Here is a 17648-nt window from a genome sequence, read left to right on the forward strand (position 1 = left end):
GGCGGCTGCGGTCATTGCGCATGCGCGGGGCGGTGGCGGCGGGGTTTGAACGTAGGGACGGTTGGAGCTGGCGGGAGGCGGCTGCTGAGTGGTCAGTGGCCGTGTGGAGGGGTGATCAGTGCTCAGGGCAGCAGGAGGCTTGGCCCTGGAATGGTGAGTGGCCAGAGCAGCGGCAGGGTCAGTGATCGTGGCAGCAGGGGTCGGTGCCCAGGGCAGCGGGAGGGTTGCCCTGGAATGGTCAGTGGCCGGGTCAGTGGTCGTGGGAGGGGGTGGTCAGTGACTCCCCCCTTCCCCCCGCTCGGCTCCCCACTGAGGGCCAGGGGGCCCCGCCGCCGCTCTGAGGGCCCCGGGGCCGCTCGGCTGGGCTGGGCCGGGAAGGCCTCGCCTCCTCTGTCCCCTGGGGATGCTCCGGGTGGCCCTGGGGCAGTCGCGGTGGCGGCTGCTGGGGAAGAGGGTGAGGAGCGCTGGTGCCACATTCCTCTTTTCTGAGGGGCTGTGCAGGGCTGGGCTCGCTGTCAGCCAGAACTTCCCTTCCAGCTGCTCTCCTCTTCACCAAACCTTTCTGGTAGAACTTCTGCAGGACAAAAGAAATCAAAACACATGTAGAGAAGGTGTTGAGGGAGCTGAGAGAAAGCTGTTGCTGTACTCCAGACTGTGGTCACTGAGCTTTGCTGCACGGGAAAGTGACAAACAAACCTATAGGTAAATAGTGATGATTCTAACTTGATAAGGAAGTGAGAGATGGAGAGGGATATGAATTGAAAGTCATTCTGTTTTATTGTGTCAGGAAATAGGTCCCAGCAATCCAGGGATAGGGGTGCACACTCTACCATGTTCATGAAATTGTAGCAAATTTTCTGATTTTGTGGGTAAAACGTTGATCTCCAGCATGCTGAAGAGAAAATGCCACTTTTTGTGCCTGTATTTCACCCACTGCTGTGCAGTTTGGCACTGTTGGTAGCTCTTGTGCCTCATTTGGAAGCTTATCAAAATTTCTTAATTTTTCTAATCCAAGATGGTTAGTAGGAGGGCTGCAGAAGAATCTAATTTTTGTGAAATAGGAAAAAAAGTGTTGCTATGATCCTCTACCATCTGTATGTAACCTTGCAGAGAATCATGACTTGTTGACTGTTTGTATTGGCATACACAATACAAGTAAGGAAAATAATAGTGTACAGAATTAACTCAGAAGAAAACTTGGTTGTGTTTTGTTAACTTTCTAGTTATGTTGATTTTTTAATCAAAATGCGATATGCAATTGTATCAGATAATATTTTACTTGAAAGGAGCTTGTGTTAACTTTTACTTGGGATTTTTTTTTCTTTTTTAATGTGAGATGAGAGTTTTGATACACTATTGTCTGTGCATCTTTGAGGATTTTCTCTGATCTTTTGGGGAGCAGTCATCTCTAAATTATTTCTTCTGAGTTTAAAATCTGCTTGTTAAGAAAACAAATGTTTCTTTTCCTTGCAGGGAACCAGTTCTCTGACATTCGTCGGCTGATCTCTTTTCTTGCCTAATGAAGGATTGGCTCTCACATGACAAATGAGTAAAATTCTCCATTCTCAGCTGTGAGTCTGAAAAGATGCAGCGAAGGCAGAGTTCCAAGGCCCCAAGGCAGTCTCTGCAAGGTCATCATAAAACCCAAACTGATCTCTCTGCATGGCGAAAAGGAGGGAGAATTGACTCTGAAAAAAGTTTGCAGAATCAGCAATCTGTTCATGATCAGAAATACGATAGCCAGGAAGGATCTCTAGAGCAAGCTTTGAGCTACTTGGAGAAAGGTAAGAGCATTTATAGGGTGGCTATTTAGGATCGAGAAGATAATAACTACATTCTTAATTAAAAAAAAACCCCTAATTTATATCTGTTTCCCCTCTTTAATGCTTGAGGTATGTATTATTTGTTTAGTATCGTAGAAGTTTTGTGTTACTATGTAAAGAAAAGGGAATAGCATAGAATGGTTTGGATTGGAGGTACCAAACACCCCTGCCATGGGCAGGGACACCCTCCAGTAGATCAAGTTGCTCAGGGCCCCATCCAGCTTGGCCTTGACCACTTTCAGGAATGGGGCAGCCTCTGCTTCTCTGGGCAGTCTGTGCCAGAGCCTCATCACCCTCACAGTAAACAATTTTATCCCAGTATCCCATCTAAACCTCCTTCAGTTTGAAGCCATTTCCCTTGTCCTGTCACTACATGCTCTTGTAAAAATTCTCTCTACATATTTCTTATTAAAATATTAATAATTTTACTTCTGTTTTCCCTCTTTAACCCCTGAACTATGTAATGTTTCTTTAATGTCTTAAAAGTTTTTCTGCTTTGTTACTTAATTTTAAAATGTCAAGAAGATGTGCAGGGACAGCTCAGAGAAGCTTTAAGTTAATTTCTGTTCAGAAGTTTCATCCTGTGCTTGTACTATTTGTTTTTCCTAGTTCAAGACTGTGTTGCATTGAAGAAGAACAGTGTTCTGCAGAAACACTTGAATACAGTGGAAAGCACTGCCCTGGAACAAGGGCTGCCCCCTGAAGGATTCGAGATATTGCTGAATGTGGCGCTCAGTGGCAAATTTGGTACAGCATTTCTATACTGCTGGTGTATCTTCTGTGAATGTGCCTTTCCCCTGAAATCAAACCTGCTGAGATAATGTGTTTACAGTACTGTAGCATAAAATTATTTTTTCTGACATGCTTTGGTATCGTCTCCATTTTCTTTTGTTAAGCTGCATTGAATTATTTGTCATCATTTTGAGGTATAGGCAAGTCCTTAATAAATTCTTATAAGTCCTTATACACTGTTATTTGAGCAAGGAAGCTCTGAATCATTTTGTCCAGAGGTAATTTTGCTGCAAATTAAGCTGCAAAACAATATTGAAGAACCTGGTACATGAGCACTATCTCATTTGAAGTTGTTTTTTTTCCAGCTGATACAGTGAATACTCGTTTATTGAAGAGCCTGATTCCTGCCTCAGTGATACCAGAAAATTCTGTGGTTACAGCTGTGTCTTGGCTCTGTGTCAGCAAATGCTCAGGCAACATCCAGGTAACTTAGTAAGTGTTTACAGTAGTTGTTGCTTCTGCACTGTAACCATAAGAACATGTTATTTTGGGGAGTCAAAAATCCTGAGGTTTTAATGTACAGGGTACATTTTAAATGACAAGGTACTGTCATTTAATAAGATTGGCAGAGATGCCCATTGCTGGAATGGCAATGGGAACCAAGAAGCACATTAAAAGTGTCAGTGGAGATTTGGTTCCTGCTTGTCTTTTATCTTTCAACTCCTCAAGAATGGTGTCTCCACAAACATTGTGAAATACTTCTGCTGCATGAGGTGTCCCTTAGGTTATGTGCACATTGGTTGTGGCAACATGGCTTAACATTAGGAAAAGAGTCTTTTTACGTTCTCATGGTCTGCTCAAAGATTTATGTGATAGAACCATTTAGGCTGGAGAAGATGAAGACCACAGGATCCAACCATTAACCTAATGCTGCTAAGCCAACTATGTCCCCAGGATCTACATCTGCACATCTAAATCCCTCCAGGAGTGCTGATTCAGCCACTACCCTGGGCAGTCTGTTCCAGTGCTTGATAGTGATGAAATTTCTCCTGTTAACCCATCTCAACCTCCCTGGCAGAACTTACTGCTTGTTTCTTGTCCTATCACTTTTGTACTTAGGAGAAGAGGCTGGCCCTTGCCTCATTTCAGCTTTCTTTCAGCGAGTTGTAAAGAGTGAGAAGGTCCCCCTTGAGCCTCCTTTTCTCCAGGCTGAGCCCACATGTGTCCCATTTATCAGATTCCCTCTCTCTCAATCACCACTGATAACTAAATAGGGTCCCATGGTTATGGAAACCAAAACCCAGTTGACACCAATCATGGGGCTAGTTGTTTACCTGGTCAATCCCTTTCTGCATCTAAATTACCCCAGAACTGTTTGTCTGTAGCTCTCTGGTTATCCTTGAGAATGTGTATCCTTACTGATTGTGTCTTGAGCTGACTTCTGTTTCCTCTGCCTTGCTTTTGCCCGTCACTTGATGTAATGTGTTTTTTTGTTTTTTTTCCTGTCTGCAGCTGCTTTTTTTAAAGTGGCTGATCACAGTGTTTGACTTCATTGATCACAAGGAACAACTTCATGCCCTCTATGGTTTCTTCTTCTCCTTCCTGCAAGATGAGAAGATGGTAAGGAGAGCTGAAGAACATATGGAGCTGACAAAATAAACCTAAATGTTCATTAGTAGTATGCATATTAATGCTAGAATTAGTCTGGAGTAGGTGTTGGTTAGAGACCATTTTCTGATGTCTGGATTTCCTTTTTCATTTTCTCTGTGCATTATAAGACTGCTGGGTAATTCAGATCCATAAACAGCCAAGTACAGTAAGGTTGCTGTGCTCTGTTTGCTTAAACATGTATCCAAGAATTGCTATGTTGTATCACAGAGAGTGTGACCATTTATTCTGTCTAAATTCCCAAGAGTAACAGTGGTCTCTGGGATTGTCAGACATCAGCAGGTAAAGTCTCCTGCTCTTGAGCAGAAACTGACTTGTACCTTGGGCAAAAAGAAAGAAACATTTTAGAGCAATGTTTATTTAAGGTAAGAAACTAATTACTGTTCTACTTAATTAATTTGAAATATAGCTTAAAAGAGAGCATGCAATCAGGCAATTTCTGCCATATGGCAACTGTAAAATGTAGGAATTTTGAGGCGTTTGAAATCAGTGCATACTAAAATGATCTTGGCAATCATGTTAGGTATGAGATTGTTAATATTCTTTCAGTTTAAGATATTTTATAGTTAAAAAAAATCCCAAAGTTCTGAGTTATATTTCTTGTCATGTTTTTAATGGTTTTATATTAACTTTAGTTATAATCTTTCCATAAAACTGGATTTAACTTCTTAATGTTTAAAATTGCTTTTTCAGGCATGATGGGTCAGCTGGAAAGTGCACCAGAGTTGGCTTGAAACTAATTTAAGACCCTTTACAGCCTCAGCTGCAGTTAAAAGCTCTAAAAAAGTATACTGGTTCAAAGGTGCTTTTCCTTTAGAAAATGTAATTTTCAAAAGCACTTTCACTGCTGACTCTTGTAATTTCTAGATAATGTTGCAAAAGAAATTATCCAAGTTAATTAAATAGCTTGGTTACTGTCAGGACTGCTCATAGTGCAGTGATGAAGTTTTAAATGAAGTTGATACATGGAGCTTTCTCTTGTGCCGCTTTTTTGCGTGTCCTGGCTGTGTGTCTGCAGCAGCAGGAGAGCTCATGGCTGCCTTTGCTTTGCAGTGCCCCTACGTCTGCCACCTGCTCTACCTGCTGACCAGGAAAGAAAATGGTGAGTCTTATCTGTGTGAGCTGAAATACCATTTTATTTCTGATCCTGTTTGCTGGTACTGCCTTTTTTTTCCAATATAGCTGATACAATGATTAGCCAATATTGTGCTTTTAATGCAAGGACGTTCAGGCAAAACTTTGTGTAACACTTGCTGAATTGGAAACCTCTATATTACCCTAGAAATAAGGATTACTGGTTCTGCTTGCTTTTTCATGACTTTATATAATAAAAATGTTACATATATAACTTTTGCTTAAATGTCTGATACGGTATTTTTAAAATCCTTTATATTCTTAATTGTTTTTCCAGTCAAGCCTTTTCGGATTAGGAGTCTGCTTGACCTCCAAGCAAAAATGGTGAGTTTATTTCAGATGTTGTAGAGTTTGAACTGTGGTTAATAATGTGGTTAAAAATTTAACTTTGTAAGACTAATGTCCTTACCGAGTGGAGAAGAGTGGATGGACTTGGAATTGTAGGTTTTAGTCTTTATAGCATCAAAGTTTCTCTCTTGGGCATGCATCCCTAATTTTCATGTGTGTTTTGTGAGCACATGCAGTGATATATGCAAAGCTCAGTGTTTGGTGACCAGGTATGGTGAAATCTCTGAAGCAAGGGGCAGCTTCATTTATCTATTAGTATTCAATTTTCTATTCATCTTCCTTTTTCAAGTGGTACCAAAAGTGTCTGAAAAATGTGAGATTGTAGAGGACCATGCTCCCTTTTTTTAAAGAAAAAAAACATTGCTATAATAACATGTTTTTTAGACAGCAGAAGACTTTATTATCACTTTGATTTGTTGAATTCCCTTTTATCAGTTATGATTACAGAAAGGTCTTCAGACTTCTTCCTATAGTTATTTATTGTTCCATTTTTTGTTGTTTTTGTCACTTTCACTGTTGTTTATCTGTGTTTACTTGGTGATGTGTAGCTCTAGAATTTTAGCTTTTACTGATCACTGGGGTTTTTTGCTTTTAAAATACAGCATTCAGTTTCTATATTAAAAACATACCCCACATGTTTTCCCTCTTGTTCTGTTATTTTGACAGGGAATGCAGTCTCATCTACAAGCTCTGCTATCACTTTACAAACTTTTCTGCCCAGAGCAGGTGACCATAACCCTTTCTGGGAAAATGAAGGTAAGGAATTAGATTTAGTCAGTTCAGAACCAGGATTTACTACAGTATTTGTATGGAGCTTTCTATTTAAACTGTAGCTGATTTACTAGTGAAGATTAATTCTATTTCCTATTTTCACTGAGTAAAATCAGGTTTAGATGAGGATTCCTTGTCTTGCGTTTGTTTCCTCTTTAGTACAATGAGCAGATTTAGTAAGGAATGACATCTACCTTTGTTTTATGAGGATTACTTTAATCCTTCTTTTGGTGTTCCTGCTGGGTTTGACTTGTTTCACACAATATTAAGTTCTGCAGGAAACAAACTGTCTAATTTGTCAAGGTATTGTTCTAATTGCTGCCATTCTCAAGTACAAATGACAGTGGAGCTCTGCACTTGGAGAGAGAAGAAAGCAGTTAAAAAATGTAGGAAACTGATTTGTCAGAGATGCAAGGAACAGTAAAAAATGACTCCCCTTTTAGAGAGGCCTAAGAGAGGTGTGTATGCTCAGCCCTTTGACCAAGTAGAAACATGTACCAGAGCCAGATATATAAGAGAAAAGAGCAGCTGGTGCTCTTTGCTGCTGCTGCAACAAAATTTTCTTTCAGTGGGATAGACTTAAAAGTTTGATATTTTTGTTGGTTTTTAGAACAGACATTTAATTTATTTGCAGGCAAGTTGAGTTTCTATAAAATAAAATTTGTTTTATTTCAATCTGCTTGTGTATTTATATTCTCTAAATTTATACTCTACATTGTGCTGCACAGTCATCTGTTGGAGAATTTACATTTTTTAACATGCTCAGAAGTGCAGTAAATTACTAGGAACTAGATCCCAAATATTTCTTCAACTGTCTTTATGAGCACACTATGTTGTGTACTAAAAGCTTGATTAACTAGGTCCAAGACAATCTGAATACTTTTGTGATGGTTGGCACTTGATTAAAGTTTAAAGACTGATCGGCATTGAAATGTCAAATTTATTTCTTTTTTGTGCAGAAAAAGTGTTAGCTTTTCCAACTTTCTGTGGTAATACCTACGTTAGTTTATTTGGTTACTCGTAGCATTATGTTATGCGAGTGTCACTGATGCTGAATTCAGGAAATTCTTTTATTAACTGCATGAGCATACCTTGGTTATGTTTAATTTTAACATATACTTGAGATTTAATCTATGAATTGATGATTGGTTTGAATTAAGATTATAAAGTAAAAGTGTTGGAGATCCCTTCTGAAAAGGGGGACGTTGTTCCAAAGGAAATAAAAGCCCAACTGTTGAATTGTTGACCAAAGGTGATGAAACTGGGGAATGATGAGAGTTCTGTGCTGTGAAAATCTATCAAGTGTCTCTACATGACTGTGGTGATGTTTATCAGAACAGAAACTAATCTTTCTGTTGCTTTGTCTTAGCTTGGCTTCTTGCATGGATGTCTGATTTCTGTTTCCAGAGTTACTTCAAGAATTCAGAGGGCCCATGGAAAGCAGCAATCACTGCAGTAAGGCAGAGAAACCAGGGAACCTCTCCTCTGTCCCAGGCAGTGTTTTTAGGCACATCCCAACCTCAGTCACGAAAAAGGGTACGTTATGGGCCTAAGACACACCTAGAAGGTGCCAAGTCATAGTTTTCATTATGAATATTGGCAAATAATGGGAGTCTGGCTTTATTTTGGCACAGGAAAGGGGGGTGTAATTATAGAGAAATGCAACAGTCAATTATAATGAAAGCCTGGATACCTTTTTTGTAAAATTGGTCTTTCTGGGAACTGTTCATGAGTGCAGCCAGTTCCATTGGAATCTGAGTCATTTTTTTCCTTTCTACAGAAATGGAATGCCCAGTTGGTTATACCTGCAACCAGTACAAACACAAATAATTTAGAAGAGGAAGGGGAAGAGAGGAGTGTTTATTTGTACAGTACAAGCAGGTCTTTTCCAGTGGAGCAGCTGCAGACCTTCCCTCAGCTCCTACAAAATATCCACCATCTAGAGGTGAGTTTCAGAAAGGTCTTGCTGAATGTTTTGGGAGATCAAAGGATGTTCCTCTATGCCCTGTTTATATGTGAGTAGTGTGTGGGCTATCTAATTCTAAGAGAGCATCTAGTCCTAACTGAGGATGGTGGATGAGTCCTGGGAATGGTCTTGTTGCTGGTAAAAAGATTGAATATGAGATTCTCTGGCAGTTTATTGATGTAAATACTGAATAATTATTCTTTTCTTTTTTTCTTGCAGTTTCCTTCCCAGATGGGTTCAGTGCTAACAAACCCCTTATTGCTCCACTACATGAATTGTGTGAAAGATGAATCTATTTACCTGAGGCTGTACTACTGGATGGGCCAGATGCTCCAGGAAGGTAGGAACTTCAGTATTAGCTTGTGAGGTAGGGAGCTAAAGGGTGTCTGAGGCTTTTGACTTTTCTTCAATGGTACTTTGCTATTCAGATTTACAGAGATAACCATAGAGTGTTAAAACAGCTACTGGAGGAGAACTGAATTTGGTTTCTTGTTGTGCTTGTTCTTGCTGTGCTCATATTCAAGTACAGTATTCTCTCCTGTTCAGAATGCACCTGGTGTGTGCTTGATAAACCACATGAAGAAGAATTCAGGAGCTTCCTGGAAACTATCTACAAGGCAGAATGTTTGTTGCAGGTAAGTGCATGTTTTGTGGAAGCCAAGGGTTTCACAAAGTCTTCCCTTAAAGAACTTCTGGCACTTATCTGTTTCCTGTAGTATTTCTGAGACAGTGACTCAAGTGATAAAAATACCTTTATGTATGGCAAGTCAATATTCTGGAAATGGCCTTGTTTTCTGCAGGAAAAATAATCTAAGAATAATAATTTGAATGTCCTGGTGGAAGTAGGTGTAATCCTCTTCCCTTCTCCAGAGTGATGTGAGTGTGGCAGGGTGCAGTCAGATGAATTTTTGAATGCTTCTCTTCTGCTTTGCAGGAGGGATTTTCTGCCTGTGAAGAGTTCCTTTATAAGACCCTTCCTCTCTGGGATGGTGTCTGCTGCCGCTCAGAAATCCTCAAACTTGTGAGTTGGATCCCCCTCAGCAGTTCCTCTGGTATGTGCTGCAGATCCTTTGGGTGACTTGGACTGTGGGGCTATCTCAGGGCATAGAATTTGTGCACTGATATCCTATTGCTTTCTCATTTTTTTCAGACATTAAGTCATATCTCTATGATCCCCTGGCACAGCTCTTTTTCACATCATCTATTTACTTTAAGGTAATTTAAATGAATATGATGGCTGTTTACTTCTAGTTTATACTCCTATCTGTACTTGTGTTAGGTGTAGCAGACTGAGGGATTGTATAGGAAACATCCTTTTGAGAAGTCTGTGCCCAAACAGGATAAAATATATACTTACAGTTTAACTTCTTTAGGAAATTGATGCCTTTAAGATATCTTCCTTTTTTTGACTGGAATTAAGCTGGGGCACTGGAGATAAAAAGAACTGATAGCACACAACACAATAGTTCAATTAACAAGTTTAACTACTTGTTAAAACTGGTTTTTTGGTGTTTTTTCACTATTTGAAATTCACATTCTCCAGAAATGCTATATACAACACATACATTCAGTTCTAGGGGTTGTGCAACTATGTCACTGCTCTTGGGACACTCCTGGCAGCTTTCCTTGGATATACCAATTCTCAAGGCATTCTTTGTTTGGGATTATTTGCTTGCATAAATTGTCATCAACCTGATTTCTTTTTGCCTATTGCAGTGCAGTGTTCTTGAGAGCCTGAAGGAGCTGTTGCAGAACTGGTTAAATTGCAATGTGATTCAAGTGGATTTGGAGTTTTCTTTGTAAGTTTGACTTTAAAGAATGCAAACCATGTTCTGTACATTTCTCACCAGTGTATTTAGATCTATATTCTAGCCCTAACACCCAGCATAAAGACCAAACAGAAAGTTAATAATGCTGTTATGATTCTGCTATATTGTAAGCTACCTTTTCAGGACTGTTCTTTGTCTTTCTTTAGAAGCATTTCTGCTGACACTGGAAATTGAAGTGTCCAGAATTCAAGATCTGGTAACACTGATATCTGGGTGTTTATAATGGTGCTGGTAACAATGTGTTACTGGCTGTATTGGAGAACAAGTGTCTGTTGTTGAGTATTTGATGGGGCAAAAGCATAAACTTTAATTTTGTTTTACTATTTTCCATGTTGCTGTTTGCAAAGACATATCTGTAATGTTGTGCCATGTCATTGCTGCAGGAACACCACCCTCTCTGGACTAGTGAATGTGGTGGCTGAACTGGTCCACTTTGTGGGATGGATCTCTACTGTTGCACTGCGTTTGGAAAACAATTCCACATTCTTGATGTACTTCATTCTGGATTTCTATGAGACTGTGTGTATCCCAGTCATTTTGTCTTTTGTTTCAAGTACTCCTAAGGCTGTTTGTATTTTTAAGCTAAAGCATAAAACATCTTCCTCATTCTAGTTTACAGAACTTTTTGATCAAATGCAAGAATATTCCAAATACTTGGTAGATGTACAGGTGAAAGCTGCTATTCTTGCATCTACAGGCAGAACTAAATATGCTGCTAGAAAGTGTTTGCTCTTAATTCAGAGGTGAACTGAGGAGGGAGAAGTAACAGTAGGGCATAACCTGCTTTTTTAATGTTGACTTAAAGAAAAGAACAGTGATCAGTTCAATTTCAACCTACATATCTTATTTTTTTTCCTTAAATGTTTCCTTAAAAATGTGGGTTTTTTTTTTTCTAGTTTGTGCTGTAGGCAATCAAACAGCATCAAATGGCCTTAAGTCTATTCTCCAGCTTCCTCATGTCCTCTCTGTAGTTGTGCTTACTGTGAACTCCAGCCATGCTGTAACAACAGCAACAGCTCCTACAATTTAGGTTGGGAATAGCTGAAAAAACAGTGATAGTCCTGGGATCTGTTTGTAACTGAATCGTCCATTAAAAATGCACAAAATTAATGGGTAACAGCACTTGCATAAGACATCCTGGCCTTCCCTTTTGGATGAAGTTGATGGATCTGGCTGGAATTCAGTGTCATGCTCTCTGTTGCTCTTACATCCTTGGAAGTTTGTAATAATCATTGCTTTGGCAGTAATAATCAGCCTGGATGTGCTTCATTTCTGCAGGTGTGTGACATGTACCTGAAGTACAACCTGCCTTTGCTGATAATGCCTCCTGCTGGGGTTTTCTACCCAGCACTGCTCAGCATGGATTCTGTCAACTTGAATCAGCTCTGCTACATTATGTACAGGTACTACGACAGGTGTGGGCTTCAGGGACTCCTTGTCTTCTCTGTCTTTTGGAAATGAAAGGACTTTGTTGTAAAAACCTGGGATCTACTTCTTGCTGTGCAAGGCAGAGGTAAAAATTCCTCTTGTGTCCAGCTTTCATGATAAATGATTTTATAGCTGTAGTTCCTCTTTTTTTTTTTCAGTCTGTTATCCAAAACAGCAGGATTCTGACCTCTTTCCTGGTGTTATTTGCATATCTTTGATATGTGAAGGAAGAAGTTCCCATATTGTTTTGAGAGAACTAAAGTCAGCCAGCTTGAGTTAACAATAGTAACTACACAACTTCTCAGTCCTGTACTTTGGCTACTACACTTGAGCTTTTCCTTACAAATTCTGTCATGTGCTGAGCAGGAAGGACTTCTTCCACCTCCAAACTCCAGGAATTTGGGACTGCCTTGTGCTGGTGGCAAGGCCAAAGACAGGACTGTTTATTGCTCTGCAGGATCCACCACCAAGGCTACACTTCTTAGCCTTGTTAGTTCCAGTGGCTGCATCTGAGGAGAAGAGTGGTCAATAGCTGACAGCTGGTGCAGGGCTCTCCATGTGGCTTTTCCTCTAAGGAATCTTCAGGGTAATTAACATGACAGGAAGGTCTCTAGGAAATAAGAAGAGCTAGTGCTTATTATATAGAACAACTGTCAAGTTGCATTACTTCCAGTGGCTTCTGTTTCTTTGCTTAGTGAATGAAAGTCTCCCTTCTTAAAAACACACTGCATTTCTCTGCTGATTTTAAGGCTGAATGTCCATTCTTTTGTGTTGCCTCTATGAAGGTGACTGTCCCAGGCAAAACTGGTCATGTGTGAATCATTTAAGAGACTAATATTATTAGATATGTTCCTACTCTGCCAAGTGATAAAGTCCCTTTGAATTCTTTTTCATGTCTCTCTTTCACTAACAAAGTTTGATGATCTTTCTCATGGTGGAAATAGGTTTTCTTGATAAATTCCTCCAATGTTTTTCAACACAGGTGCATAGTAAAAATTTATAGGCCCCTAATTTTCTCTTTCTTTGTTTTTTTTTTCAGGTATCGAACCAACTTGGTGGCTGCAAAAGAAAATGAGCTGAATAAAAAGGTATTGTGGACGCATCTGTTATGTCCTAGAACAGACTTTAGCAAGGAATTGGGTTGAATGGAGGGGAGGTGTACTAATGGCCATCTTTTAAAGACTGGAGGGAGCACACAGCTGCTTTGAGGATGTTATTTATTGATTTTTCTTTTTCCCCCTCAGAAAATACTGCAGTTCAAGTTCAGTAACCAGACATACCAAGAGTACAACAAGTACATAATAGCTATGGTGGGCTGTCTGTGGACATCCAGTGCATTCCAGAAGGACATTCATTCTCAAGGACTTCGTATGGATGATAAGCTGCTGAGTAAAACTGCAGTGAAGGAAATAAAAAACAGCTTTAACATTGTCTATCATCCAGCCTTGATGGGCTACTCTCTTCAATTCTTGCAGCAGGTAATGGTGTGGGCCAAGATTTGGATCTTTCATGGCACCAGATATTCTGTCTTGACTGCTTCCCTAGAGAAGTGTCTCTGTGTCCTGGCTGACTGGAAGAAGCATCTTTCAAAAGCTGCTGTAGCATTCTGTGTTTGTCAGATTAATGGCACAATTTGAAGAGTCTTACTTTGTGTGGGATGAAAGCAGTTGAATGTATGAATGTAGCAGTTTTAGATGTGAATTTGTACTTATGACAATTTTGAGCTAGAACTGAAATTGCTAATTAATGAAATAAATGACACTTCTGTAAAAGCTTACCAGAGGTGCTTTCTGCCCCACAAAATAGGCAGAGTGATCTAAATATTTAAACTCTAGAAAGTCAAGAAATACATGGTTAAATTATATACAGCAATTCATGGCAGAATTTGTTAGCAGTGCTTTCTGCCTCTTGTGGTAGCTCTTTTTGCTTATTAAAATAGAAATCCAAGTAGCTGCTTCAAGAACAGAAGCAAGATAACATGGAGCTGTGTTGTCTTGGCTGGTGTGAGTTCTGCCAGGAGTTCTCTTGAACTGTGAGTCTTATCATGTTTTCAGTGCAGCTGCTGAGGGAGGGAGCAGTTTGCCAGAGCTGTTATTGCTCCAAGATGTGTGTGCATCTCCAAGAAACCAGGTTTGGTAGGCTGTCCAAGGACACAGATGCCAGTTTGTTGTGAGAAACACTGGCAGGCTCGAGGCAATAGGTGTGACTCCTGAAATGAAGCAAGGGGCACCTGAGAAGTTGAAGCAAAGAATTCTGCTTAGGAACACTTGACAAATTTGTCTTTATGTGCTCGGTGTCTTGAATCAAGCTAGTTTGTGTCGTACTGCTGATTAAACTCAGGTTTTGTCTTTGCTCAAGGAATCTATTTTGGTTTGGTTAGACCAAGGAAAGGAGTTGTATATTTCTTATCTCTCTTGTCCACATAATTTTTGTTCTGGGCTACCTAGAATCATGGAATATTCTGCAGTGGAGGGAACCCACAAAAATCATAAAGTCCAACTCCTGCCTCTGCAGAGGAGAAATCCCAAGAATCCCACCCTGTGCTTGGGAGTGTTTTCCAGACACTTTTTGCATTCTGTCTGGCTTGGTGCTGTCACCGTTTCCCTGGGGAGCCTATCCCGCTGCCCAGTCACCTTCAGTGGGAAGAACCTTTTCCTACTATCCAACCCAAACTCTCCCTGACACAGGTTCCTAATTCTTCTTTGTAGGTTTTGCACATTAAAAAAAAAATCCCAAACTACAAACCAACAACCATAACACAACCAAAAACCACCCAACCTCAAAATCACTTAAAAAACATCCAAAACCTTCTGGTGGGGAATTCTTGCATTCTCTTCCTACTGTAGAACTAGGAGAAATTTTGCTTAGCAGGTATGACAAATGTGTTTTACAGCAGGAGGAAATGATGTTGAGCTGCAGGGACATGTTTTCCTCAGCAGTGCTGAGCACCAGAGGGCACTGCTCTGCAGCACTGGGGGAACACAAGCACTGCTCTCAGTGTCAGTTCTCTCTTCTTGCTCTTTCTCATTGTTGTGAATTTCTATTGTTTTGAAAACAAAACTTTCACACTGTAGAGAAACAATGGTAAAGATACCTTTGCATATTCCTGTTGCTATCCTGTAATGCTGCAGCACAGGGCAAGAGGGTCCAGATATTACCTTGCCACTTATGCACAGAGTATGATGCTGGAAGCCCCCTCTAAAGCAGGATTAAAAATCCCTAAATTTCTTTGCATGCCTACAATTCCTGCTTTAGGAGAGGACTTAGCAGAGACCCAGCAACCCTGGACATACTTTTTATCTGATTTGATATTGTTTTATTCCCTTTCCTTAAGGTTTCTCCTGATGATACCACCTTAAACTTCAAATTAATTAAGGTAAGATTTCTTGTTTTGGTAAATAAAGCAGGCAATTTTCAGCAGCTGTGTTGAAGAGAATGAGGTTATAATATTCACCAAACTCACAAATGCTGTAGAAAAATTCTGGAAGGGGAAAAATTCCAGCTGTAGGCTTTGATTCAATTTTTTAACAGGGCCAAACAAGAGGACATCAGCACTTGAGAAGTTACGTATCTGTGGCTAGTGATTTGAGATTTTATGAATTTCCTCCATGAGTCAGTGCAATGTCAGGACAGGGCTGTTGTTCTCTGCAGCTCCAGAAAAAGTTACATTCTTGATGCACTTAAAGTTCATTGATAATACAAATTCTGCTTCATATTATATTTCTGAGACAGATGTGTAACTTTGTTACAGCTTTGAACAGGAATCCTCCACTGAGCAAATACAGTGGCACTTGGTTTCCTTTCCTATGTCACAGTGTACTTCAAACCTGATCTGGAGGAATCACCCCTAGTGATGGAAGGAAGGCTTTAATATCCACGCTCATTTAGTTCCTGACATATTCCCTGTTGATCCAATAGGCTGTTCTTTTTAGGACTGGGATTTATAAAACTCTTTCAGTATTAAAGAAAGATCATGATTCAGTCTAAGAATGTGTATTGTGTAATTGTGGGCCTTTGGGGACAGCAGGTGACCCTGTAGACCTGTGGGTATTTACAGATGTCACACAACATGTGGATATTGTCCCACAGGAAGGCAGAGTTTGCAGACCTTTTCAAATTGGCTTAAGGTAAAGCTTTGTTCTGCTCATCTGACTCTTTCTGGTTTACAGGGGAAGAAGTGGGACTGGTATCTGGAATATCTCTATTCCCAAGGTTTGAAGGGGCTGAAGGTCTTTATTGAGAGCAGCATCAGTCGTGTTTCCCAGGCCTCTCGCAGCAAAGCAGGGAATGTGGAAGCGTGACCCTGGGACTCACTGGAACTCTGTCATCTGGAGCAGAGTAGCAGACTCTAAAGGACTCTGTCACTAATTCTTCCTTCCTCAGAGGAGAGAAACAGAGCAATTACTCTAACCTGAACTTTTGTACTGACATCTCTCTTATGAAAGTGAAGACACAGATGTTGAGGCTGGCTTGGTTCACTAACACCGAACCCCCTCTTGTCCCAGTTAAACTTCCTGGTCTGAAGCCGGTGAGCTAAGTTATGTAACATCTACCTTTTTCACTCTAGTGTTTCTCTGTTGGAGTATCTGTTTTGAATGAGAAACAAACATTTTCCATCTCAAAACTGCGGTGAGCAGTGGTGCTTCATTTATAAGTAATGTTGACCCCTGACCTGCTTTACTTAGCAGCACGTAATCAGCCTATCAGGGGTGCTGTGCTGGATTGGAACAATATGAATTTCCCAATCCCCTGTTATACCCCATATGACTTTTAACAGGCTGACCAAGCTGACTTTCCTGAAATTAATTTTCATTTTGAGGCCTACAGAACAGTTTTCAAGCAAACTTTGGTTATAATGATCTTCTAGAGCAGCTGGAAAGTTTGGTGTTCACTTGATGGTTTATTGATTTGAGCACTTGTACAGTGTTGCCACCAGCTCACCGTTTTCTATATTGACAAATGCAAATGTAACTTTTCCTTTTTGTGTTTGCAGCTCTGTAGGTGTTGTATATTATTTGCATATATATGTATAATTTATTTTCTGTAAAATATTTCTAATGTGTCATTTTGAAAAAACTCTTTTACAAAATGTATCTTCTGTCATTTCATTTCAAGTCTGAGTAAAAGCTGAGAGAAGCTGAACTGATGTTTCCAAAATCTAAATGAACTGTATTTTTCTGCTGTAAAACAAGGTTGTAAGCACTTGAGAGTTGGGTTAGATTATACTGAATTTTACATTGTGAATCTGTACTTTGATTCTCTAAAGGAATCAGTCCTAAGAGCAACTCTGGAGCCACTCAAGATGTTTGCTTTCTTCATCCCTTCAGAATCAGACTGGTTGAGTACCACTGTTCTCAGCTCAAGTACATCTGGTTAATATGCCTAAAGTATTGCCCTTCTCATTCATCTGTGTTATCCCAAGTAGTATAAGTGCTGCTTGCTAATTTTTGTCAAGAGAAACAGATCTTCAAAACCCTAATTATATTTTTTCAACAGGAGAAACTCCACATATTAAAAAATCCTCCAACTGGATATGTTTCAAGACATGGCCCTAACATATTTACGGGTTCTATAATTTTTCTGTGAAACTACCTTCAAAAAGAAGTTGGAAATATTATGTCCACTTATGCTGGAGAGGCTGTGTACTGCAGTCCCTAGGGATACCTTAACCCTTAGCTTTTGTCCTTACACCATGCAGGTGTCTTCAGATGCTGACCAGACTTGTACTTCCACACTGGGACTCTGTACAACAAGGCTGGAGTGATTCCCTGGGGCCACTGACAGATGTGTGCATGGCAGCCTCGTTCAGTAGGGAAAGGAGCAGGGGCAGAACATCTAAAAGAAGCATTAGCCAGGGAGAAAAGGCTTCCTGTTGTCTAGGTGCTGTTTGGAGTTTGTGGAAGGTGCATTCCCGTCAGACTGGAGGTGCTGCCAGAGGCTTCACTTCAC

The 17648-nt window shown here is 40.2% G+C and overlaps 1 protein-coding gene across 5 annotated transcripts; it reads left to right on the forward strand.

The window, feature by feature from the left end:
- Window positions 1-34: 34 nt before the first annotated feature.
- On the forward strand, window positions 35-16812 carry CENPI (centromere protein I). Of its 5 annotated transcripts, none has more exons than XM_088062586.1 (22): window positions 35-153; window positions 570-702; window positions 1474-1784; window positions 2433-2570; window positions 2921-3039; window positions 4068-4175; window positions 5277-5325; window positions 5635-5681; window positions 6372-6461; window positions 7884-8012; window positions 8257-8421; window positions 8662-8782; window positions 8989-9077; window positions 9377-9494; window positions 9593-9657; window positions 10159-10241; window positions 10655-10790; window positions 11550-11674; window positions 12739-12787; window positions 12944-13177; window positions 15034-15075; window positions 15869-16812. In XM_088062586.1, the coding sequence occupies exons 3-22, from the start codon at window positions 1586-1588 to the stop codon at window positions 15998-16000; spliced, it is 2238 nt and encodes a 745-aa protein (XP_087918712.1). In that variant the 5' UTR covers window positions 35-153; window positions 570-702; window positions 1474-1585; the 3' UTR covers window positions 16001-16812. The 5 variants fall into 5 exon arrangements, with proteins under 5 accessions (XP_087918712.1, XP_005527572.2, XP_087918714.1 ...); XM_088062588.1 differs by having other exon boundaries at window positions 40-153; window positions 538-702; XM_088062589.1 differs by having other exon boundaries at window positions 82-153; window positions 502-702.
- Window positions 16813-17648: the final 836 nt, after the last annotated feature.

Source organism: Pseudopodoces humilis, chromosome 15 (genome assembly GCF_049639895.1).
Source record: "Pseudopodoces humilis isolate 2021_Gansu_Grassland_sample_001 chromosome 15, ASM4963989v1, whole genome shotgun sequence".
In the NCBI taxonomy this organism is placed as follows: Eukaryota; Metazoa; Chordata; class Aves; order Passeriformes; family Paridae; genus Pseudopodoces; species Pseudopodoces humilis.

Bases quoted from the DNA above. Each gene is read 5' to 3' on its own strand.
- CENPI (XM_088062586.1), top strand. From the start codon at position 1,586: ATGCAGCGAAGGCAGAGTTCCAAGGCCCCAAGGCAGTCTCTGCAAGGT. The intron at 3,040-4,067 runs GTAACTTAGTAA...TCCTGTCTGCAG, and splicing joins AATGCTCAGGCAACATCCAG to CTGCTTTTTTTAAAGTGGCT. The intron at 4,176-5,276 runs GTAAGGAGAGCT...TTTGCTTTGCAG, and splicing joins TCCTGCAAGATGAGAAGATG to TGCCCCTACGTCTGCCACCT.